This window comes from Leucoraja erinacea, chromosome 2 (genome assembly GCF_028641065.1).
Source record: "Leucoraja erinacea ecotype New England chromosome 2, Leri_hhj_1, whole genome shotgun sequence".
NCBI lineage: Eukaryota > Metazoa > Chordata > Chondrichthyes > Rajiformes > Rajidae > Leucoraja > Leucoraja erinaceus.
Window position 1 is genome coordinate 114,358,882 of NC_073378.1, and position 25,462 is coordinate 114,384,343.

The window sequence follows — 25,462 nt, forward strand, 5'->3', positions numbered from 1 at the left end:
AGGTATAAGAGAGCTCTCAGCACCTAGTCTTTCCTCCAGTCTTTCCATCACTTTTGGAAACTTTTATTGCTGTTTATCAACATGAGGACCAAAGTTGTGCCAATGAAAGTCAAAGAAGCCATTATGAGACTGAGAAACAAAAATAAAACTGTTAGAGCCATCAGCCAGACCTTAGCCTTACCAAAATCAACTGTTTGGAACATTATTAAGAAGAAAGAGAGCACTGGTGAACTTACTAACGCAAAAGGACTGGCAGGCCAAGGAAGACCTCCACAGCTGATGACAGAAGAATTCTCTCTATAATAAAGAAAAATCCCCAAACACCAGTCCGACAAATCAGAAACACACTTCAGGTGTGGATTTGTCAATGACCACTTTCCGCAGAAGACTTCATGAACAGAAATACAGAGGATACAATGCAAGATCCAAACCACTGGTTAGCCTCAAAAATAGGATGGCCAGGTTACTATTTGCCATGAAGTACTTAAAATACCAAGCACAGTTCTGGAAAAAGGTCTTGTGAACAGATGAGATGAAGATTAACTTATATCAGAGTGATGGCAAGAGCAAAGTATGGAGGAGAGAAGTATCTGCCCAAGATCCAAAGCATACCACCTTATCTGTGAAACACGGTGGTTGGGGATGTTATGGCCTGGGCATGTATGGCTGCTGAAGGTACTGGCTCACTTCTCTTAATTGATGATACAACTGCTGATGGTAGTAGCATAATGAATTCTGACGTGTATAGACACATCCTATTTGCTCAAGTTCAAACAAATGCCTCAAAACTCATTGGCCGGCGGTTCATTCTTCAGCAAGACGATGATCCCAAACATACTGCTAAAGCAACAAAGAAGTTTTTTAAAGCTAAAAAATTGTAAATTCTTAAGTGGCCAAGTCAATCACTCGATCTGAACCCAATTGAGCATGCCTTTTATATGCTGAAGAGAAAACGGAAGGGGACTAGCTCCCAAAACAGGCATAAGCTAAAGATGGCTGCAATACAGGCCTGGTAGAGCATAACCAGAGAAGACACCCAACAACTTGTGATGTCCATAAATTGCAGACCAAGCAGGTATTGCATGCAAAGGATATGCAACAACATACAAAACATGACTACTTTCATTTACATGACATTGTATCCCAAACATTACGGTGCCTTGAAATGGGGGGGGACTATGTATAAACACTGCTGTAGTTTCTACATGATGAAACCGAAATGTGTAAAAATGGCCTTTATTAAAATCTGACAATGTGCATTTTAACCACATGTGATTTTTTTTCAATTGCAAATCTCAAATTGTGGAGTACAGAGGCAAATAAATAAATGATGGGTCTTTCTCCCAAACATGGAGGGCACTATGTGATCATAGAAGCAAAAATATTGAGCCACTGGTGGCAAGGTTTTAGGAGAAAGCAAGGCTGAAATTGTGAAAGAGAACTGGTAAACTTTTTGATTGAGGATGATATAAAATAATAGATATTAAACTCCACCATGTTAATTTCAATAACTGCCAGGCCTGGAAAGAGCAAAAAGGCAGAAACAAGGAACTGCAGATTCTGGGTTACCAAGGAAAGACTCAAAATATTGGAGTAAATCAGCGGAACAGGCAGCGTCCGTGGAGGACATAGATAGGTGATGTTTCGGTCGGGACCCTTCTTCAGAATGATTTGGGGGAGGGAGGGGGGGGGGTGGGGTTTACAACCCAACGCTATGAACATTGAATTCTACAATTTTAGATAACCTCTACAAAACACTCCTCCCCCCTTTCTCCCCTTAAACTTTCTCACCCCTGAAACCACCTCCTTTTTCTTGCCCTCCTGTGAGTCCTGGCTGACCTTGCACCTATCTCTCCCCTCCCATCCCCCTACATTCCTAAACAATTCGCTCATTGTTAATCCTCAAGTTTCAAAATTAGCAACTCTAATCTTTTATGTCTCACATCTTGTGTGTTTCATCTCTGGCCTTTACCCAACCATCTGCCTATCAATCCCTCTTCGCCTGTGTTTACCGATGACCTGCCATGCGTTGTTCTTCCCCTTCACTCTTCTTGCTTTCACCCCCCTCCCTTCCCTCGCAATCAGTCTGAAAAAGGATTCCTACCCAAGATGTCCTATCCATGTTCTCCAGGGACGCTGCCTGGCCTGCTGAGTTACTCCGGCACTTTGTGTTTTTCCAAGGGCAAAAGCAATTTGGATATGTTTTGGAGCTGCAGCTTTGTTCTTGAATAAGATGGATGCTGGAAGACTCCTTCGGAACATCAGAATCAATATAGAAGGCTTGAGATTTTTAGAAGTTGGTTGTAGAAATGGAAAAAGGTATTCAGCACGAAGAAGAAAATGCAGTACATTTGTAATCAAAGGATATAATGAGATTAAAAATAGTAAGCATGAAGGACTATGTCGAGTCAGCTAAAGGAGTACTATTGAAGTCTTTTCAGAGGTGAAAGCACCCATTTCTTCAATGGAAGGCTTTGCATGTAAAGTTATTACTTTTTTGTTTTGCAGACAGAACCGCCTCTCAACACACCAGAGAACCGAGAGTATCTCGCTGAAATTATGTTTGAATCCTTTAATGTCCCAGGACTTTACATTGCAGTCCAGGTAAATAAAAAGCTTGCAAATAGCAAAGGTTGCATGGGCAGCGGCAGTCGCAGTCTGGGGCCAAATTCTTGACGTCAATCTCATCGGGGGAGCAGGGAATTGATTGCAGTCCATATTGCAATTTCTCACATTTCAATGGTTGGAAACTGTGGCATTGGCAGTAGCTCGGGAGCAGCTTGCTTGCCAGGTTTCTTGGCTGGATGGAGTGTTTGCATTTTGTATGCTGATTGATGGGGAGCCAACAAAGAAAAATAAGTTCTAGCAAGAAAGCAATATAGTTAACATTAAAAGTGTTTTTTCCCCCATCTTGATGCAATGTCCTCTGTGAATGTTGAGAAATTTAAGCCATCAGTTGGGTGGGTTGGGGTGGAGGGAGAACACACAATTAGAACGGTCACAAATGAAGAGGTATATTTTCATTTGAATTTGCCCTTGCACTTTTTAGTCAAATCTGGCTTATACAGATGGGGTGACAGGCTTCTTTCTCTGCTAATTATTATGGGTCAGTAGTTAAGGTTGATAAAAATCTCGACAGGCCAAATTTGATTTTTGGAGCACACCTCAACCTCACAACCTCAACCTGTCTGGAAATTTAAGGTGTTGGCCACATTCATCAATGGCAACGAAATAAGCCTATGAAATCCATTGAATGAGATGGTCCAATAAAATATTCCTATGTATTAATTAGATATATATTTTTGTTTTATTATGAATCAGACCTATTGAACAGAAGGTAGACAAAAATGCTGGAGAAACTCAGCGGGTGAGGCAGCATCTATGGAGCGAAGGAACCTCAGCATTTTTGTCAACCTTCGATTTTCCAGCATCTGCTTCCTTCTTAAACATAAAAATAGGAGCAGCTTTCATATAATTCTTCATCTTGTGAGAATACAATTGAAACAGTTAAATGGAATATAGTATAAGAACCAATTTTTCTCTTTTGAGTATGATTTAGCCTTGCTCCTGTAATAAGAAATGGCATGGAACAAAGCTGTATGCCCCAATGTGCCTGCTTCCCCATTCATTTGTCTGAATTCACCTTTTCTGCTGATTACCCGCGCAACACTCACAGAGACATGGAATAAAGGAACGGGAGCAGGACATATGACTCTTTAGCCATACTCCTCTACCTCACCAACTTGTTTCTGCTGCCTGCCATACCTTTTGCTCCCCTTTCCATTCATAAATAGCACCCTCTCGATTGGATGCTGCTCTGATCCCTATCACTATCTGACAGGCCAGGAGAGGCCAATCCCCAGCATCATTGTTAACAGCCGGGTATAATTCGCTGATATTGGTTTGTGAACCTTGTCAGCCTACTCCCTATTAAACCTAGTCATTCCAGCCGGAGGGGAAAGGGTGACAGAAGAAGCAGAACAGAAAGAAGGAGAAAGAAGAGGATGGGAGAGAAAGTGGGAGAAAGTGGGGCACCTCCCTGCTAGCTGTGCACCCCGGTCGCAGGTTTGAGGAAGATTGAGCCACTGGAACAAACCCGAGACCACCATGTGATCAAGACTAGGTTGCCGGGAAGAAACCCTAGACAGCCAAAGTCCCTACTGAGGCTAAGACTGAGTGGCCGGGCCAAGCCTGAGATGCCAGACGCTCTTCCTGCCCATGGACAATGGGGGACTGCGCCTACACACAGAGGCAAAGGCTGAACCACCAGCATAATCCAGAGACCGCCAGAACTACCTCTTCAAGCCCAAAGCTGAGCCGACGGGATAAAGCTGAGAACGCCAGTGCCTCCTCTCGGGGCAGGGGTGAACTACAGGGAGAAACCTGAGATCGCTAGGTCTCCTCTTTCACGATCAGGACTGAACTGCCAGACAAGCTTGAGATCGGCAGACCCATTGCATATGTGCCCTGTCGGAGAGGGACAGCGCCCCCATGTGGTCCTGGACTTTCCTACCACTGTAAATAAATGACATACGTGAATTCACCCTACTGCGAGTGTTGGTGTGGTCACTGCCGAACCTGCCTCATCCCCTGTCACAACCTGAAAGCATTTCATGGCTTGGCTACCACTGCTTTCTGAGTTAGGGAATTCCACAAGTTCACCACATTTTGTGTGAATTTTTTTTTTTGCCCGATTTAAATTCTAAATAATGTGCCTGTATCCTGGGATTCTTGTCTCTGGACTCTCCACTTGTTTCAAGTCAAGTCAAGTCAAGTCAAGTTTATTTGTCACATACACATACGAGATGTGCAGTGAAATGAAAGTGGCAATGCTCGCGGACTTTTGTGAGGACAATATGTTGGATAGTTCTGCTATTTTTTTGTTCCCCATTATAATTCTTACTCCGCTCTCCCTCATTCCTGATCGTAGGTTGCCTATGTTTCTCTACACTAAACTTTTTTTCTTCCCAATATGGAGTTTTTTTTAATAGATTTAAGCTCTCTTTTAAACTATAATCTATCTTTCACCACACAATCTATCTTTCCCTAAATCATTCATTTTATTCTCTGCTCAATTCTTATCTGGTCTCAAACCTCAACCCTGCTGTTTTCTGTGGTAATTTCACATGCTTTCTCTTTGAACTGATCGGATATGCCGCTGCAAGTAAGAATTTCATTGTTCAGATTTTGCTATATATGACAATTAAAAACTCTTGACTCATGAATTCAATACAATTTCTAATCTCTCATCAATCTTCTTGAACCTATTTCCTGACTTACTTTGTTATCATTCTTTAAATATTGACCATAGCTTGTACCTAAGCTATCTTGGCCAATTTATGACTCATATTTAATGTTTTTTTCAGATGCATGGACCCTGGTTTCAATGGACAATAGGTGTCAGGAGTAGGCCATTCAGCCCTTCGAGACAGCACTGTCATTCACTTTGATCATGGCTGATCATGCACATGTTCCTGCCTTCTCCCCATATCCCCTGACTCCGCTATATTTAAGAGCTCTACCTAACTCTCTCTTGAAAACATCCAGAGAATTGGCCTCCACTGCCTTCTGAGGCAGAGAATTCCACAGATTCACAACCCTCTGTATGAAGAAGTTTTTTCTCATCTCTGTTCATACCCCTTACTCTTAAACTGTGGCCCCTGGTTCTGGACTCCCCCAACATCGGGAACATATATCCTGCCTCTAGCGTGTCCAAACCCTTAATAATCTTATATGTTTCAATAAGATACCCTCTCATCCTAAATTCCAGAGTATACAAGCCCAGCCACTCCATTCTATCAACATATGACAGTCCCGCCATCCGGGAATTAACCTTGTGTACCTACGCTGCACTCCCTCAATAGCAAGAATATCCTTCCTCAAATTCGTAGACCAAAACTGCACACAATACTCCAGGTGTGGTCTCACTAAGGCCCTGTACAACTGCAGAAGGATCTCTTTGCTCATGTACTCAACCTCTCTTGTTATGAAGGCCAATATGCCATTCTGCTTATATTTCTTCACTCTATCTAAAGATGAATTCTATCACATTGTGATCACTCTTATTTTCATGACAAAGTACAGCAAGAATGCTAATTATTTATTTCTCAATGTGTAATGCATCCAAAGTGTCCTTTTCTCTCATCTGCTGATTAAAAAAAACTATCATGTTCACATTTCAGGAATTTTGTGCCTGCATTATTATTACGAATTTGCTTTGACCATTCTATACATAGATTAAATTCAACGTTGATCACCTTATTGTAAGGTGATCAGTGTCGCTTGCAATAAGGTTACCAGTTGTAAACTTATTGCGGACATCTCCAATTTTGTGTTCAATTCAATTTCCCACATAACAACAGATGACTAATAATACCGTATGGTGTGCTCCTCTTACTGGGTTCCACGTGATGACTTAACCACCCTCACCATTGCAATGATTTTTATCTTTACTAACACCGTTAGCTTTTTTTTCTTTTTGGACGTCCTTCCTCAGTCTTGAATATGTCTAGATGATTAGTTTGCATCCTTGGTCATCCTGCAGCCATGTATCTGTGATAATTATAATATATTTCCTTTTATATACCTGTGCTGTTAATTCATTGAATTTATTGCAAATGCTCTATGAGCAAAAAACAAATATCTGGAGAAACTCATTGAGTCAGGCAGCATCTGTGGAACAGGGTCAAGATTCTTCTTTGGACTGGTGGAGTAGAGAGCAGATGCATTATGGATCAAGATATAATGCCTTTAAACTTGATTTTTATTGGATATCTAGCTATTTTTATCCCCCCCTCCCCCCCTTGTTCTCCCCACCTTCTACTCTACTTCCTTTGTTGTTAGGCTTTTATTTTTCTCTTTTACCTTATTGTAAATGTGCCGCACATTTAGAATTTAGAAAGTATAGTTTTGGTAACCTACAAAAAAAGGGGCATATTGTGTGTATTAAAATAGCATCAATTTCATTGGATATTCAACAACATGTAACCTTTTAGGATTCAATTTAAATTGCAGGCTGTGCTAGCGTTAGCTGCATCCTGGACCTCAAGGCAGGTGGGAGAACGCACACTAACGGGCACAGTAATAGACAGTGGTGATGGAGTGACTCATTGTATTCCAGTGGTGAGTATATTAGTTGAACGCACCCAAATATTTATCACACCTTCTCTAAAAGGATAAAGATCTGGTTCAGTTAAAAAATCTAAACTGATTTCGGTAATTATTGTGACACATAATTTATTAACTATTTAGCCAAATCATTCTGGGCATATCTGGTAGTTCTATATGGAACTATTGGTAGTCAGGCATTTAAACTGAAATTCATTCTATGCTTCCATGCACATGATCCTAGGATTAATTGACAGATATTTGCGCTTGGGTGGGTGATGAATCCATCACTTTGGCCAAAGCTTAGTGATAGATTCATCACCCACCCAACCCCAAATATCTGTCCTTTAATCCTAAGTTTATGTGCCAATGCTTCAGCAAGGCCTAGTCTTGCTGGAGCATTGTTATTGGCTTTGATTATTGTTGTCAGGTGTACTGAGATACAATGGAAAGCTTTGCTTGCACGCTACCCAGTCAAATTATACGAAACATGAGTACAAACAAGCCATACGCAAGTACAACAGGTAGTTGGCAAAAAGAAAAATGCCAGAGTGCATAATATAGTCATATAGCGTTACAGCTGTAGACAAATTGCTGAATAGAAAAAAAAGTATGAGGGGTTCAATTAGGTAGGTTGGGAGATTGATACTACACCCTTAGCTTACGAGAGGACCCATCTGTAGTCTGCGACCAGTGGGAAAGAAGCTGTCCTGAATCTGGTGGTACATGCCCAAAGCTTTTGCGTTGACACAGGATAAAACCCAGCACTCCTTTGATTTCATTGGGGGTTGTAGTCCTGCAGATCAGCAATTTTGTTTTAAATCATTTTGCTTTAGCGTTTTAACAATTTTGGTATTGGTTTATTATTGTCACGTATACCGAGATGCAGTGAGAAAGGTTGTTTTGTGTACTATCCAGGTAAAACATCCATGCATGAATACAATTAAACAATGAAGAATGGGTCCGAAGAAGGGTCTCAACCCGAAATGTCACCCATTCCTTCTCTCCAGCCTGCCCTGCTGAGTGACTCCAGCTTTTTGTGTCTATCTTTGGTTTAAACCAGCATCCGCAGTTCCTTCCTACACAATGAAGAATATACTGTTACCAGTTCGGAGAAAGTGTGGATAGAAAGAATGCTAGGGCCACAATGAGGTAGATCAGGGTGTCTAAATATATTCTTAGCTTATAAGAGGTCTGTTCAAGAGTCAATGTTCAATGGCGAGGAAGGGTCCTTGAACCTGGTTGTATGTGCGTTCAAGCTTGTGTATCTTCTACCCCTATGCTAGAGAGGAGAAGAAGAAATGACTGTGGTGTGAGTGATCCTTGATTATGTTGGCTGCTTTCCAGAGGCAGCAAAAATTGTAGACAAAGCTAGTGAAAGGGGCTGGCTGGTTTGCACGATGGACTACATCCACAACTCTACAAGGCACAAGTCAGGAGCATGATGGAATTATATCAGCCCAAATTATATTCAAGGATTTGGACACCATCTCCAGGACAAAGCAGCCCACTTGAATGGTATCCAATCCATCACCCTAAAGATCCATTTTTAGTTTAGAGATACAGCGCGGAAACAGGCCGTTCGGCCCACTTAGTCCGTGCCGACCAGCACATTAACGCTATTATACACTCACTAGGGACAATTTTTACATTTACCAAGCCAATTTACCTACATACCTGTATGTCTTTGGATAGTGGGAGGAAACCAAAGTTTCCAGAGAACACCGACGCAGTCATGGGGCGAACGTACAAACTCCGTACAGACAGCGTCCATCTAAACTCGAGTCTCCGGCGCTGCAAGTGCTGTAAGGCAGCAACTCTACTGCTGCGCTAACAGGCGCCGCTCATTCCTTCCACCGTATATCATCAGCAAAATGAGGTGAAGTCATCAACATAGGGTTCTCTGACATGGAAGATGACCTGCAATGTTGGTGTTCCCTTGTACTCAATATCCTGGTCTTTGTCAATGGTAGTACAGGTGGTGCAAAAACCACGAAGGACCAGGGAAATGATAATCAGGGAACATCGCCTGCTGTAGGTTCTTCTCCCGGTCACACACCATCCTAACTTGAAGATATAGTTATATAGAGAAGGTAGACAGAAGATGCTAGAGTAACTCAGCCGATGAGACAGCATCTCTGGAGCGAAGGAATGGGCGACGTTTCGGGTTGAGACCCAAAAACATCGCCCATTCCTTCCCTCCAGAGATGCTGCCTCACCCGCTGAGTTACTCCAGCATCTTGTGTCTACCTTCGATTTAAACCAGCATCTGCAGTTCTTTCTGAAACATGTAGAGAAACAGTGCAGATCCAGGCCCTTTGGCCCACTGAGCCTATGCTTACCATCAAGCATCCATTTTTACACTCATCCAACCCTAACCCATTTTATTCTCCTCATATTGCCATCGACTCCCTCCAGGATCTACCTCTTATCTTCAGACTAGAGGGAATTTATAGAAGCTATTTAACCTACTGATCTACACATTTGTGGGATGTGGGAGGAAAGCAGAACACCCTGAGTAAAATTGTGCGGTTATGGTGATATCATGCAAATGCCATGGAGATGGCACCAGATGTCAGCATTGAACTTGGTCCACTGGGGCCCTGAGGCAGCATTTCTACTGTATCTGTGCCGCAATGCAACAAATATCCCAATTTCTTCAGTATCACCAGGTATAGTTCCGGAACTCCCTCCCTTCTAGCATCGAGTGAATAATCTCACAAGGACTATGATTGTGCAAGGTAGCATTTCATCAGTAGCATCTCAAGGACCATTGGAGACAAGCAATAAATCTTAGCTTTGTTAGTGAAGTTGACATCCTGAAAAATGAGTCAATAAAATGGGATCTTATCATCTGTATTCATACTTGCACCAAGGATTATTAATATTCTTCCTGCTTTCAGCAAACGGAAGTGGATTTTTCCTCCAGAGTGCAAATTAAAATATCAATTCATACCATTGCAATGCAAAATGATGATGCAGCTTGAGACATGCATTTCTTTAATGAAGGTTTGCTCCTTGGGAAATCAACTTGTAGATGCGTTGCAATCTTGCTTTTGAAGTGAGGCCCTTCTGTTGCACTCTATTTTCTGATGGTTGTTTCTTTGGGGCTTGTAAGATAATAGAGAGAGAATTTCAGGACTTCGATTGGGAAGATTTATGAGAGAGTAATGAATAATTTGAACTTCTTTTCCAGCAGGATGCTGAAGGTGAAAATCTTGGATTAAAAAAAAAAATCATTTATTCATTAAATTATAGGGTATGGGTGTCACTGCCAAAGCCAGCTTTAATTAAATGCCCCAATTGCCCTCAAAGCTGTTGGATAAGTGTGTTGAGCTGCAGCATTCCTTGACGTGAAATGCCCTGCTAAACAGATTCCAGGTTTTTTTTTAAATCCCAGTAACAATAAAGGATCAACAGCATATTTCCAAGTCATGATACTGTGTGTAGGAAGGATGTCATATTTTGCTTGGGCAGTTTATAACCCAGCGGTATGAATATTGATTTCTCTAACTTCAAGTAACCCTTACTTCCCCTCTCTCCCTGTCCCTCCCCTGCCCTAGTTCTCCGACTAGTTTCACCGTCCTGATTGATTTTACTGCTTGTATGCCTCGTTGTGACCTCCATCTCAGCCAACAATGAACCATTCTACTTTTCCTTGACCATTGTCTGCTTTGATCTGTTGTTTTCACCTTACCCTTCCATATCTCTAGTTTTTCTCTCCCCTGACTCAGTCTGAAGAAGGGTCTTGACCCGAAACGTCACCCATTCCTCTCCAGAGATGTAGCCTGCCCTATGCAGTTACTCCAGCATTTTGTGTCTATCTTTGAGTTACTATAGCATATTGTGTCTATCTTCAAGATACTGTGTGTTCCTTGCAGGGAAATTTGCATGTTTGCATTTTTAGTGTCTGCTATCCTCATCCACAGTTATCTGGATGTAGGAGTGCTATTGGAGAAATCTTTAGAAATTGTGGACGCAGTGTTCAATGAAGTTAGTGACCAGGAGAGATGAACTGGCATCTCTGTGCTCAATTATCTGGTCTCCATGGATACCTTTTTTGTAAAAGGTAAAAGGAATAGAGGGAAATGTAAAATGTTGCAGAATGAACGCTAAATGTGATAAAACTGCCAAGTTTATAGAACTGTTGCATGATTGGTAAGTAATTATGGGTAATGGGAAGTGGTGTTAGATGAGAGCTAATGATGCATAAATGGAAACAAAATGTAAAAGGTCAGCAAAGATAAAGCATTCATTCACAGGACAGAGTGTGCTGGAAAGCTATTTTAAAGTATTTATTGGTGAGTGGAACACTTCTGCACACGTACATTTATCCTCGCTTCAGAAAGCACTTAGTTTAATTACATGAAATAAAATGGCAAAAGGAATAAAATGTCCCTTTCAGTGGTTAGGAAAGTTAATTGTTAGGTAGGTCGAGCAGCAGACCAGATTGAATCTAATGCAGCATTCAGGGCGAACAAATCACTGCAAATCAAATCACTGGGTCAATTGGGTGGGGGCAGGGACTTCTGCTACCGCCAAGATGGAGCATAATGATACAATATCTTCCAACCTTTCCAAAGCTCTACCTGGAAAAAAAACAAAACGGGAAACAAATGTCACAGTTCTGTTATTGCAGGTACACTTTTAGCATGGTGGAAAGAAAGTGGCATGTGGCCCAAAAGAAAAATGTAGGGTCTGCAAGTTCTGTACTAAGCCCCACTTATCTTTTACTAAGCGAGACATGGGATGAAAATGAAGCTGATCTATGATGAAAGGTACAAATGCACAAGTAATGTAAATAAAATAAGTTGCGCTATTGCAGGAGATCTATAGTGAGCAGGAAAATGACTTGGTGAAATCCAATGCTGTCAACTTTTATCTTTGGAGGAAGGTAAATGAACAGTCTCTGACTTTCCTTCCTTCTTTGGATAAGTAGATCCAGTGACATTTGCCTTTAGATTATTGCATCCAAAATGCATCAAAACAGTTTGGAATTTGCCGTTCAAGCAGAAAATACAATGGCAGGCTGTACAAGAAACCAAGTGTATTTCCAATAAACTACATTTCAATAAATATACTGTATATAACAAATTATGCAGACAAAAATTATGTCTAAATCTGACATAATTCTAGGGAGGAGGATAACCGCAACTGGCAGAGATTGACTTTCACATGCTTGAGTTACCGTAGAATAAGATGTTAGTTTTTCCTTCTCTCCAGAGATGCTGCTGATCCTGCTGAGTTACTCCAGCTTTTTGTGTCTTTAGTTTAAACCAGCATCTGCAGTTCCTTCCTACACAAAACATTGGTTAGGCTACACTTGGAATATTGTTGCAGTACAGTTCTGGTCGCTATAGTACAGGAAGAATGTGGTAGGATTCGACAAGTGCAGAAGAGATTCACCAGGATATTGCGTGGAATGGAGGGCTTTATTTCTAAGGAGAGATTGGATAGGTTGACTTTATTTTCACTGGAGCGCGGGATGTTGAGGGGTGACTTTACATAGGTTTGTAAGATTGGTAAGCATAGATTGGGCCAATAGATTTCTTTTCCATAGGTGGAGGAATCTAAAATTAGTGGGTACATGTTTGAAACTTGGAGGGAATAGCTTAAAGATGATCTGAAGAACATGTTTTTCGCACAGAACTTGGTGGTTATCTCGAGTGAGCTGCCAGGGCAGTTGGGAGAGGCCTATACCATTACAATGTTGGTAAAAACATTTGGACCGATATTTGGATAGGAAAGGTATACTGATCTAATGCTGGAAATTGGGATCAATGTCGATAGACATCATGGCCAGCATGGACCAGATGGACCGAAGGGCCTATTTCTGTGCTGTACAGCTGTATGATACCACCAAATCTCCACCATATATCATCAAACTCCATAACTCGTGTAAGAATAGAGGACATGAATGTTGAGAATTTTAAACCATCATTCGAGGTTAGTAAAACCAAACATGTTTTAGGGAGCATTCAAAATTCAATGCAGACCACTTTATTTTTAAACTTAAAAATAAAGGCACAAATTCTGTTGCTCACTTTCTGGCAGTTCATAACCTCTATGCTTGAACATTGCAGTTATGTTGGGAATGAGCTTGAGGTCAGATGTCAGTGTATCTGACCTGTTTACTTGGCCTCTCTGCAGCAGAGGCCACTTGTGTTGAGAAGAAGATTTTTTTCTGTTTAGTGTCAAAGGATGGATGACTTAAGAAGCATTTCCCCACTCCACTGAGTAAAGTCACTGATCTTGACTGACAAGGTCAGTGGTTTAATTTTCTTTTGAGTCATAGGTGATACAGTGTGGAAACAGACCTTTGGCCCAACTCGCCCACACCAGCCAACAATATCCCAGCTACACTAGTCCCACTTGCCTGTGCTTAGTCCATATCCCTCCAAACCTGTCATATCCATGTACCTGTCTTAACTGTTTCTTAAACAATGGGATAATCCCAGCCTCAACTACCTCGTCTGGCAGCTTGTTCCATATACCCACCACCCTTTATTTTACTTAATGTTTTTTTGTTTTTTACAAAGACGCCAGCGGTGCCAAGAGGGATTTCCAGACCAAGCTAGAGTCCAAGGGCAACCACACCTGTCGTTTGTGACAAGGCTCGCATATTATAATGGCCTCAAAGTGCAGCCGGTCAGTATCGCTGGCAACACATCCCTCATATGTGCCCATTAACTACCCTTTGCTTCTTTTTGTCATTAACCTACATTGGGATGTAAGTTACGGCACAGTGGCACAGGGGTAGAGTTTCCGCCTTACAACGCCAGAGACCCAGGTTTGATCCTGACTATGGGTGCTGTCTGTACGGAGTTTTACGTTGTTCCTGTGATCACGTGGGGTTTGTCCAGGTGCTCCGGGTTTCCCTCACATTCCAAAGATGTGCAGGTTTGCAGGTTAATTGGCTTCTGTAAATTGTCCCTCGTGTAGGATAAAGCTAGTGTTCGGTGTGGACTCAGAGGGCTGAAGGGCGCGTTTCCACGCAATATCTCTAAACTAAACTAAACTAAACCAAACTTAGAGCAGCTCATTAACTCAGCAGCATGTCTTTGAGATGTGGGAGTAATCAGGGGCACCTGGAGAATCCCAAGCAGTCACAGAGAGAACGTGCAATCTGCACAGGTTTTAATCTTTTTGGGCTATTTTTAAATGTCTAATTATCAACGCAGTTCAAAGGTTTTTTATAGTAGCACACTAAAGCGTGCACCTTTAATTATGTTACTGCTCAACAATGATCTAATTAAATGTCTGTGCAAGCTCAAGGGGATGAATCGACTGCTTCCATGTTTCTTTCAAGTTTTGGCCCTCGGGTTATAAATACCTTCAGTAATGGACTAATTGCACTGTACAATTCATGAAGCGTAATGAAGGGCAAGTTTGACACCGATAACTACTCCTATTTCCTAAGTTCTTATTCTTAAATGCTAATCAGCCTTGAAACAAATTGCAAAATGATAGTGCATGTTTAACTTGTTATAAGTACCTCAAATCTCACATTGCATGGGATTGCACCAGGGGGCGCTGTTCTTCCTTTATTGCTGTTATTTCTGAGAAAGATTGAGTCACAATGATTGCTTGGTTTTAAACCATTTTTCATTGATTATAGTGTAAAACGTTTTGCCCTTTGATTTATTAGCAACCTGGAATTCTAATGAAACCTATTCAACAGGGATGTGCACTTTACGTTGTAATACAATAAACCTTGTATTTTAAACAAAATTAACAATGATTTTTGTGTGTGTCTTCAGAAATGTTTAGATTTAAATTCTGCTGCAGGCATGTTTTATTTCCCCCAACGTCATTCAAAGTTGGTTAATAATATGAAGATGGTTTTCGGATAGATGTTGACATATTTTCACTGTTGGTAAAATCTGAAACACAGTTACAAGATCAGGGATTCCTGCATCCCTCTTGTTTTAACCTCTTCCCCAGGCAACAACAGGCCATTATCGGCACCACCCTTCTTTGGTCATCTGAAGCCAGCTCTGATTTGTTCTGGTCTTTTCCCACATCCAGTCTGAACAAGGGTTCCGATCAGAAATGGCACCCATCCTTTTTCTCCAGTGATGCAGTCTGGCCCTACAGCACTTCGTGTCTATCTTCATTATAAACCAGCATCTGCAGTTCCTTCCTACACAAGATTACGGGGTTGGTCGTTGAAAACTAAGGTGCATAGGAATTTCTTGCTGAGAGTGGTGGATCTTTGTAATTCTCAACCCTATTGGTTGTGTTGACTAGATCATTGGGTTATTTAAAGAGGAAGTAGATAAATTCTTGAAATTGAGGGCTATGGTGAATTGGCACAGAAGAGGAGATGATTCCTGGAGCATATTGAATGGTAGGGCAACTTGAAACAGACTGCTCTATTATTTTCTTGTATTCGTGTTTTTTATCTGCTAAACGGACTTGAAGTTCTGCTAATGTAGGAGAGAAGGGGATCCCTCTCTACTCTAACCTCCAATTGATTATCTCAATCTCACCAATAGTTAATGGTCCAGATCATGTTTAATCTGGCCTGCTTTCCTACATGAGCTATTGCCACAGTTGATCAGTTGTCGACAAGGTTCCGCAAGGTGGGCTGCTCTGGGAGGTTAGATTCCATGGGATCCAAGGAGAGAAAGCTGAATGGATAGAACATTAGCTTCATGGAAGGAAGCAGAGGGTGATGGCGGAAGGTTGCTTTTCAGACTGGAGACCTGTGTGTGTCTCAGAATTTGGTGCAGGGCTCATTGCTGTTTGTCATCTTTATCAATGATTTGGTTGAGAACGTACATGGCATGATTAGCAATTTTGTGAATGACACAAAAGTGGGTGATATTTTAGGTAGTGAAGATGGTCGTCAGAATTTGCAGCAGGATCTTGATTGGTTAGGCAGGTGGGTGGAGGAATGGTTGATGGAATTTAATACAGAGAAATGTGTGGTGTTGCATTTTGGGAAGACTAACATGGGCGTACACAGTGAATACTAGGGCTTTTGGGGAGGGCCTTTGGGGATCTATGAGTGGAGATACACAGTTCATTAAAAGTGGCATCATAGATAGATAGGTCATAAAAGGTTGTGGCACATTGGCCTTCATCATTCAGAGTACTGAGTATAGTTGGGAGGTCATGTTTCAGTTATATAAAATGTTGGTGAGGCCCACATTTAGAGTATTGTGTTCAGTTCTGGGCACCATGTTATAGGAAAGATGTCCACTGGAAGAGGTGCAGAGAAAATTTATGAGGATGTTGCCAGGACTCGGGGGCCTGAACGAAAGGGAGAGGTTAAGCAGGTTAGGACTCTATTCCTTGGAGTGCAGCAGGATGAGGGGTGATCTTATAGAGGTGTACAAATCATGTGAGGAATAGATCGGGTAGACGCACAGAGCAGGGGAATGAAGAACTAGAGGACCTAGGTTTAAGGTGAGGGGGGAAAGATTTAATAGGAACCTGGGGGGTAAATGTTTCAAACAAAGGGTGGTTGGTGTATGGAACGAGTTGCCGGAGGAGGTAGTTGATGCAGGTACTATGGGACATAGTCAAACTATGGGACATATGGTGGTACTGGTTGTGGATGATCAGCCATGATCACAGTGAATGGCAATGCTGGCTCGATGAGCGAAATGGCCTACTCCTGCAGCTATTGTCTATTGTCTATTGACATGTTGGTCGGTGTGGGCAAGTTGAGCCAAAAGGACTGTTTCCACGCTGTATGACTCCATGACTCTATTTCGTAAACTGAGAGGTATCATTGCTGTCCAGACCTTGGCTCTGCGCCTGGTGTTTTAGGTTTGTGCTGTGGATCCTCAGGACCTGCTCCCAGCCCCAGCCCAGCCCCTTGAACACATTTTAAATATTTCCCACAGTGAGAGTCATTTAGAAATGTTCAAGATTTAAATATTTAAAATCTAATGAGTAAAGAAATTAATTTAAGTTACTTGGGGTGGCACTGTGATGCAGCAGTAGAGTTGCTGTCCTACAGTGCCTGTGACCCAGGTTCGATTCTGACTACGGGTGCTGTCAGTATGGAGTTTGTACGTTCTTCTTGTGACCTCATGATTTTCTCCGGGTGCTCCGATTTCCTCCCACATGACAAAGACATGCAGGTTTATAATTTAATTGGCTTTTCCGTAGTGTGTAGGATAGCATTGGTGTACAAGGAGTGTTGGTTGGCACTGACTTTATGGAGCAAAGGGGCTATTCCCATGCTGTATCTCTAAACTAAACTAAGCTAACACAAAAAACACTTGTTTTTCATTCAAGGTCAATAACCTGATTCAGATGAATGGAACCTTGCCTCTATTCATGTCATGGTTGACATAAGGTTGAGTAGCCAGATGTGAAGTGCAACCAGGCCCTTGGCTCAGCGTGACTGACTCTCACGGCAGTTCCCTGAACAATTGGCAACTCGTGAGCATCACCATCCATCGTAACCTTTTTTGCTTTGGCCTTTCTTTCTCTTTCTCTCTTCCACCCTCCTTCTTTTACTTTACTACAAATGCACCAACACATTTTACTGAGATGGACAACCTTATTTTTTGTTCCCCATGTTTTATAAACGGTCCCTGTTCATGGAGACACAAGTGGCTGCAGATGCTGGCAACTTAAGAAGAAAGCAAAGTGCTGGAGGAACCTAGTGGGTCTGGAAGCATCTGCAGAGAGAATAAATAGATGACATCCCATCTTCAAACTGCCCATTCCGTCCATAGATGCAGCCTGACAAGCTGAGTTCCTCAGCACATTGTTTTCCATATCCCTGTTCACCATGTTTAAAAACAATGAAGTTGGAGAACAAATTGCATTCATATGCTTTTCTTATTTCAATAATGGAAATGTATTGTTAATAGAAAAGGACTATGCAAATGTTTGGAATGTAGAGCCCAAGAGATTCTAGAGAAACGGGAGATATTAGTGTCTTAAGGAAATATTGTAAATATATGGAATAAAAATAGAAAATGCTGGATATGCTCATCAAACCAAGCAACACCTGCGGGGAGAGACAGATTTAATGTTTCGGATTGAAGACCCTTCTGGATCGGAGGGAAAAAAAGAAAAGACAAGGTAATTTCAAGCTCCAGAGAGGGTGGGTGACGGGGTAAATATGACAATGTGACCATCTCTGGTAGAGTAGAGCCAGATATACCAAAGTGATGTTGTTGAGGCCTTCTGGTACCAATTGATCAAAACTCTCCAGCATGGAACTCTGAATTGTTGGTTGTGGCATTGATTGGTTCTTTACATCAGTCATTCCCTAGGCACTGAGTCATAGGGACATATACAGTGGAAACAGACCCTTTGGCCCAACTTGCCCACACCGACCAACATGTCCCATCTACACTAGTCCCACCTGCCTGCGGTTGGCCCATATCCCTCAACACCTTTCCAATCAATGTACCTGTCTAAAAGTTTCTTAAACGTTGCATAGGGATCTTGCATATTTCCCATTCTCCATATATCTCCACCTGCAGGCATCAATCTTAAAACCCATGAAACAATATTGCAATATTAAAGTTCTAGATTTTAGTATCTTGTTATTTTTAGGAGTTACATGTCTTAATTCTCCACTTTGGTTTCTCAGTAAAATAAAATAAATGATTACTGGCACACTTTGGGCTTATACGTTTATTTGCTGTGCAATGGATATGTCTTAAAGCATGCAGAAATAAAATAAATATTGTCTTTAACAATTTTTAAATGTTGTTTCCATAATTATTTAGTAATAATTTCTTGATCAAACAAGATCCTGATTTTTTTCCTTAAATTTTGAAGATTTAAAGATAGGAAATATACAATAAATGGTAGAACAGATGTTATTGAGGAACAAAGGGGACCTTGGTGTGACAATATAAACATCCCAAAAGGTGCTGGCACAAGTAGAAAGGGTGGTGAAGGCATTTGAAATGTTTACTTTTCTTAGTCAGGATGGTGAAGGCATATGAAATGTCAAGTCAAGTCAAGTCACATTTATTTATATAGCACATTTAAAAAAACAACTCTCGTTGGCCAAAGTACTTTACATTTGTTATAAGAATAGTATAAACAAACTACATACAATATATACATATAGCCCTCGCTCAGTGGATGTCAGGAAAGGCTTGGGAGTATAGATATGATTTTAGTCTTGACTTAAAGGAGTTAATGGAGGGGGCAGTTCTGATGGGAAGGGGGATGCTGTTCCACAGTCTAGGAGCCGCAACCGCAAAGGCGACGTCGCCCCTAAGCTTATGCCTAGACCGCGGGATATTTAGCAGCCCCAAGTCGGCCGATCTGAGGCACCTGGAGGTGGAGTGGTGGGTGAGAAGACTTTTAATGTAGGAGGGGGCAAGCCCATTGAGGGCTTTGTAGACATAGAGGAGGGTCTTGAAATGTATACGGAACCGCACAGGGAGCCAGTAGAGAGAGGCCAGGATCGGGGTGATGTGGGTGCCCTTCAGGAGGCTCGCTGCGGCGTTTTGGACCAGTTGCAGGCGGGACAGGGAAGATTGGCTGATGCCAGTGTAAAGAGAGTTGCAGTAGAGTTGCAAATGTAGTTCTAATATTGCTTTTTTTCCATTTGAAAGAAATGTCTCTGATGTTCTTTATATTTTTCTTCCCTTTCTCCCCTCACCCCTCAAATCACCAAAGGCTGAAGGTTATGTCATTGGAAGTTGTATTAAACACATCCCTGTTGCAGGTCGAGATATTACCTTCTTCATTCAACAGCTCTTGAGGGAAAGGGAAATAGGAATACCACCTGAACAATCCCTGGAGACTGCCAAGGCCATCAAGGTAGGAATCAAAAAATATTTTAATGTTGTTGTCATTGGGAACATCACCTGTACCCCACTTCCAAACACTTGACACTGTCTGCGGAAGTGGGATATTGCCCCTAGTGTGTAGGAAGTGGTATAACATAGAATTAGTGTGAATTAGAGATCAATAGTCGCTGTGGACTCGGTGGGTCGAACAGCTTGTTTCCATGCTGTATCTTTAAACTAAACTAAACTATGTTCAACCTAATATACTATTTGCTGCTCGTGATGTGGTCTTCTTTAAATTAGAGGGACGGCAACAGATTAACGGATTGCTCTGCCAGTTATCTCTATTAAGTCAACTGAAACATAATCCTGAACTGACAGTTGTTTGCCATGTAAATTTGCTGATATACTCACACTCTGACCTCCTACTCTCCTGTGTGCTCAACACTAGCTGGAAGGAGGAGCACATCGTATTGCAGCTTTTTAATCTCAACTTTAGATATTAGCCTCTGCTCCCATAACGTCAGATCTACTCTTTGCATTTTCTCTACTGCCATACTCATGTCTTGTCTCTTTATTTGTATGATCACCCCTGTACCCTATTGCATACCTTTTGGTTTTTGCATTTTGTTCTTTGCTCATTCTCTACAACCCTTTTATCTTTGGGTTACATTTATTGATGTTACGTTTCTAGGTACTTCCATGTGGGCAAGATGTAAGGAACTGCAGATATTGGAATCTTGAGCAAAACACAAAGTCTGGAGTAACAGCATGGACAGACGATGTTTCAGACTGGTGCAGGAACCGGATCTGAAATGTCGTCTATCCATTTTCTCTGCAGATGTTGCCTGACAAGTTGAGTTACCCCAACATTTTGTGTTTTGCGCCAGTTGTGGATGTATGGACCTGAAACATCTATTTTTCTTTTCTCAGATGTGATCAGACTGTTGTGTGCCACAGAAACTTTCTGATATTAGTACATTATTTTATTTTATAACTTGCAGACACTTCCTTATTTACTTACTTAGTAAATGCTCCACACATGCACCACATATCTGGAACAAACTCCCAGAAAACTGCAGGTCTGCTGCAACTCTCAGCTCTTTTAAATCTAGACTGAAGACTTTTCTGTTTGCCACTGCCTTTCAGTAAACAATACAATTTATTAATTACCTATATTGCACTGTAACTTCAATTCCTGGTTTTATTCTATTTTAAATATTTTATTTGATTGCTTTTAATTTTGTAATTATTTTATCTGAATAATCTAATAATCGTTTTACATCTAAATGTCATTTCATATGTGTTTCTTTCCAATGCTTATAATGTTTTATGTAAAGCACTTTGAATTACCTTGCTGTTGAAAGGTGCTATACAAATAAACTTGCCTTGCCTTGCCTTGCCTTACTTATATTGACTCAGAAGGAAGCCATTCAACCCATTGAGGGAGTGGCAGATCAGAGCAGAGACCCCATTTGATCTCAAATTTGTCTTTAACCTACAGTTTACTTTCACACATGCCTGTTAACTCCACCGTTGCGACTTAATTGCACTAAGGCTATTTTACAGCTGCTGATAGAGCTGTTGCCTCACAGTGCCTGAGATCCAGGTCCGATCCAGATCCTGTCCAAGTGGAGTCTGCATGTTCTCCCTATGATCCCTGTGGGTTTCCTCCTGTGGCTTTGGTTTCCTCTTGTATCCCAAAGACGTGTGGGTTTTTAGATCAATTGACTTCTGTAAATTGCCCCTAGTTGGTCTGGAGTGGATGCAAAAATGGGATAACATAGAACCAGTGTGAACAGGTGATCGATAGTCAGCGTGGACCCAGTGGGCTGAAGGTCCTGTTTCCATGCTGTATCTTTTAATAAATTCAATCAATCAATATTGTAGACAATTAATGTCTCAATGCATATTTGAGATATGGGCGGAAGCCACAACATCTGGGGGAAACCCATGTAATCAAATGGAGAACATGCAAAGAAGCAAAAGGTAGCCAGTTAATGGGTCCCCTTGGGTTCCAAAGGGGTAATATACGGAGGTACACAAAAATGCTGGAGAAACTCAGCGGGTGCAGCAGCATCTATGGAGCGAAGGAAATAGGCAACGTTTCGGGCCGAAACTCTACGGAGATGGTTCATGTCTTAAATGAATACTTCTCACCCATATATACCATAGATAAGGTCAGAGAAGCTAGAGAATTCAGAGAAGTTAATCGATGTCTTGAAACATATTAATATTATGAAAGAGGAGGTCTTGATGGCCTTGAGGTAAGTAAAGGCGCATAAATTCCTGGGATCTGACCATGTATATCCTGGGATGTTTTGGAAAGTAAAGGAAGAAATCGCTGGTGCCCTAGTGGAGATTTTTATATTCTCTTTAGCCATGGGTGAGGTATCAGAAGACTGGAAGATGGCTAGCATAGTGTATTTATTTAAGAAGGGCTGGAAGGACAAGCCTGAGAACTACAGGCCTAGGAAATTGACTGAAGGGGATTCTATGAGATAGTCTATCGGGTCTCGACCTGAACCGTCGCCAATCCATGGCCTCCTGAGATGCTGCCTGACACTGAGCTACTCCAGCAATTTGTGTCTTCTTATAAGAGACAGAATCTATCTGCATTTGGAAAGGCAAAGACTGATTAGGAATAGTCAGCATGGTTTTATGCATGGCTAATAGGAATTCGGCATGAATTTGTTTGAGGTTTTTGAAGATGTGACAAAAGGATTGATGAGAGCAAGGTGATAGATACTGTCCACATGGAATTTGGCAAGGCCTTTGTCAAGGTTCTGCATTGTCGACTGTGCCGGAGGGTTGGATCACATGGATCCCAGGATGAGCTAGCCAATTGAAATCAAAATTAGTTTGGTGGAAGGAGTCGGAGGATTATTCAGATTGGAGTCCTGTAACTTGATGTTTGCTTCTGGGATTGGCACTGGGTAATTATATAAAATTTGGATGAGAACGTACGTGACACAATTAGTAAGTTTGTGGATGATACCAAAATTGGTAGAGCGGTGGATAGTGAAGAAGGTTGTCCAAAGTAGAAACAGGATCTAGATCAACTGGTAAATAGAGCAACGGAATAGCTCTGTGCAGATTTCACATGGACAGGGTCAAATCATAGGGTCAAATGTGAGTTGTTCCTGAGACTACATCATTACCTGCTTCTACCCCACTACTGACTCTGAAACATTGCCAGTATAATAGTAGAAGATGGCAAACTGATTGAATGTCCAGATTTAAAATATTGCATCTGTTCATTTGTAATGATGAGTTAACTATCATTATCACAGTTGAAGTGGTTCAGTAATTTTCAACATTTTTTTGTAATGAATCCCAAACTGATGATTTTCTGTCTATTCAAACCAACCACTGGGCAGTCACTAAATTGGTGAATAACAATTCCCATGTACCCTTCCAATATCTGCCAACATTCTCAGTAGAAAGAACTCCCAACATATCTTTTGAGAGTAATTTGATTTTTCAGTAATTCCAGATTTTACTGTTTCTATAATGCACCAGTGTGCATGCAGGTCTTTTGTTGAATACATAAAATGTTGAATTAGTTAGTAAGACTAAGATCAGGGCACCACCCTGCCTGAGGTCATTTGTGATCGGCATTGACTGGTCCTTGTCTTTTCTCACCTCCAGCACTTCACACCCACCCCCTACTTTCAGTCAGAAGAAGGATCCCGATCCGAAACATCTCCCATCCTTTTTCTCCAGAAATACTGCTTTACCCACTGAGTTACTCTAGCACTTTGCGTCTACCCATGATTGACCTTGCTCTTCATATGTCATCTCGCCTGTTCTGCATCATTTAGAGGACATAGTCAAAATATATTGATCGGTGTTTTTGTGTTATTTGCTCGCACTTTCTGATGTCAGTTTTGATCAATTACTTTTTTTTAGGAGAGATATTGTTATATCTGCCCAGATATAGTGAAGGAATTTACCAAGTACGATACAGATCCTGACAAATGGATTAAGCCATACAGTGGCATCAACGCTATTAGCAAGCGCCAGTTTGCTGTGGACGTGGGCTACGAGAGGTTTCTGGGCCCTGAAATTTTCTTCCATCCTGAGGTGAAAGTATTTACCATGCCTTGAACTTTCTTTTGTGTTCAGCATTTTTATTTAAATTCTATTGCAGCTTTGTCAAAACAAATGAAAATCAAATTCCAGGCTATGAATCTACATGTTTGCTTGATCTGCAAATGAAAATGATTGAACAATTATTTTTGTAGTTTGCAATCTCGGCAATAAGATATAAGCCATTCTTTTTGCCCTCCACTTTGCATTTGCCATTGGAACAGCCAAGTTCATACAATGGGTTGAAAATGAGAAGTGACAATGGTGCAAGAAGAGGAGGAATGGGAATACTTTATTGTCACATGTGACTAGGCACAATGAGATTCTTTGCTTGCATACACAGCTTGCTGAAGTCTGAAATGACATTGCAAAGAAGGTATTCATGTAACTTATCTGCGGTATAAATATACTTACCCATGGAGTCATCCCTCCCACATCCCAAAGATGTGTTGGATGTTAGCTTAATTGTCCAGTGTAAATCACCACTCACGCAGGTGGGTGCGAAAGAGATTGTAGGGTATATGTGAAGGCATGGATTGCTTCAGTATGAGAGACTACATAGACTTGATGTTCTATTTACTGACAATATCTTCCAATTAAGACTTACCTTGTATTAATGAGAGATGCTATTATTTGAATCTGAATGTAGGTGACATTTCTTGTATTTGTGCAATTGATTAAACTGAAAATTCAAATTATGTTTTACTTTTGCAGTTTGCAAATCCGGATTTTATACAACCAATTTCAGGTGTGGTTGATGAAGTGATACAAAATTGCCCCATTGATGTAAGGCGGGCATTGTATAAGGTAATACAATTACTAATGCTGCAGATCAAATGTAAAGTTTGCATCCTTGTGCTTAACAAGTCCACAATACAATATAAAATAGCTTCAAGCAACCAAAGTCAGTTTAGCTGTATAGCTCCTATTAACTTCATCCAGTTATAAATTATCCCTCATGTACGAGATGCAGGGTGGGTGAGGGTGGATGACAGTTGATGGCATTTGGATGGAAAATTGGATTGATGTAGGTGGATCCTAGAGTTTTCATGTGAACACTGGGCGAAAAGAAGCTGTCTCAATGCTCTATGACATACTGAGCTTCTGCCACATACAACTGGAGGGATTGGCACTGCTAGATGCAATTGTTTTACTCCAACTGGCCTTAATTCACATCTATGTTCATTGCAGGCATCCACCCTAAATTTGGTTCTAATCTTAAAAACTTTTATGCATTTATCTAGCCATCCCTTATTTGCTCAACCACTCCTTGTGGTAAGAAGTTGCATAAACTAATAATTATCAGGTAAAACCGATGTCTTCTGATTCTGTGCAAACAAGGAACTGCAGATGCTTGTTTACGTGCACCTCTTCTAACCTCATCTACTGCATCAGGTGTTTGTGATGTGGCCTCCTTTACATCGGCAAGACCAAGCGCAGACTCTGCAACCAATTGGCCAAACACCTGCGCTTGGTGCGCCAAAGCCTACTACATCTCCCGATTGCTAACCATTTTAACTCCTCTTCCTATTCCC

General features: G+C 41.3%; 1 protein-coding gene across 3 annotated transcripts in view; it reads left to right on the forward strand.

Annotated features, from left to right (window-relative positions):
- Positions 1-25,462, forward strand: part of actr3b (actin related protein 3B) — an 82,649-nt gene that overhangs the window by 39,290 nt on the left and 17,897 nt on the right. For 2 of the 3 annotated variants that reach the window (XM_055664156.1, XM_055664147.1), the window contains 5 exons: positions 2,509-2,604; positions 7,015-7,122; positions 19,723-19,866; positions 23,748-23,921; positions 24,642-24,734. In XM_055664156.1, the coding sequence (XP_055520131.1) occupies positions 2,509-2,604; positions 7,015-7,122; positions 19,723-19,866; positions 23,748-23,921; positions 24,642-24,734 (615 nt within the window). Of the gene's footprint in view, positions 1-2,508; positions 2,605-5,366; positions 6,794-7,014; positions 7,123-19,722; positions 19,867-23,747; positions 23,922-24,641; positions 24,735-25,462 lie in introns of those variants that run through there. The other variant, XM_055664164.1, reaches the window with a different exon arrangement.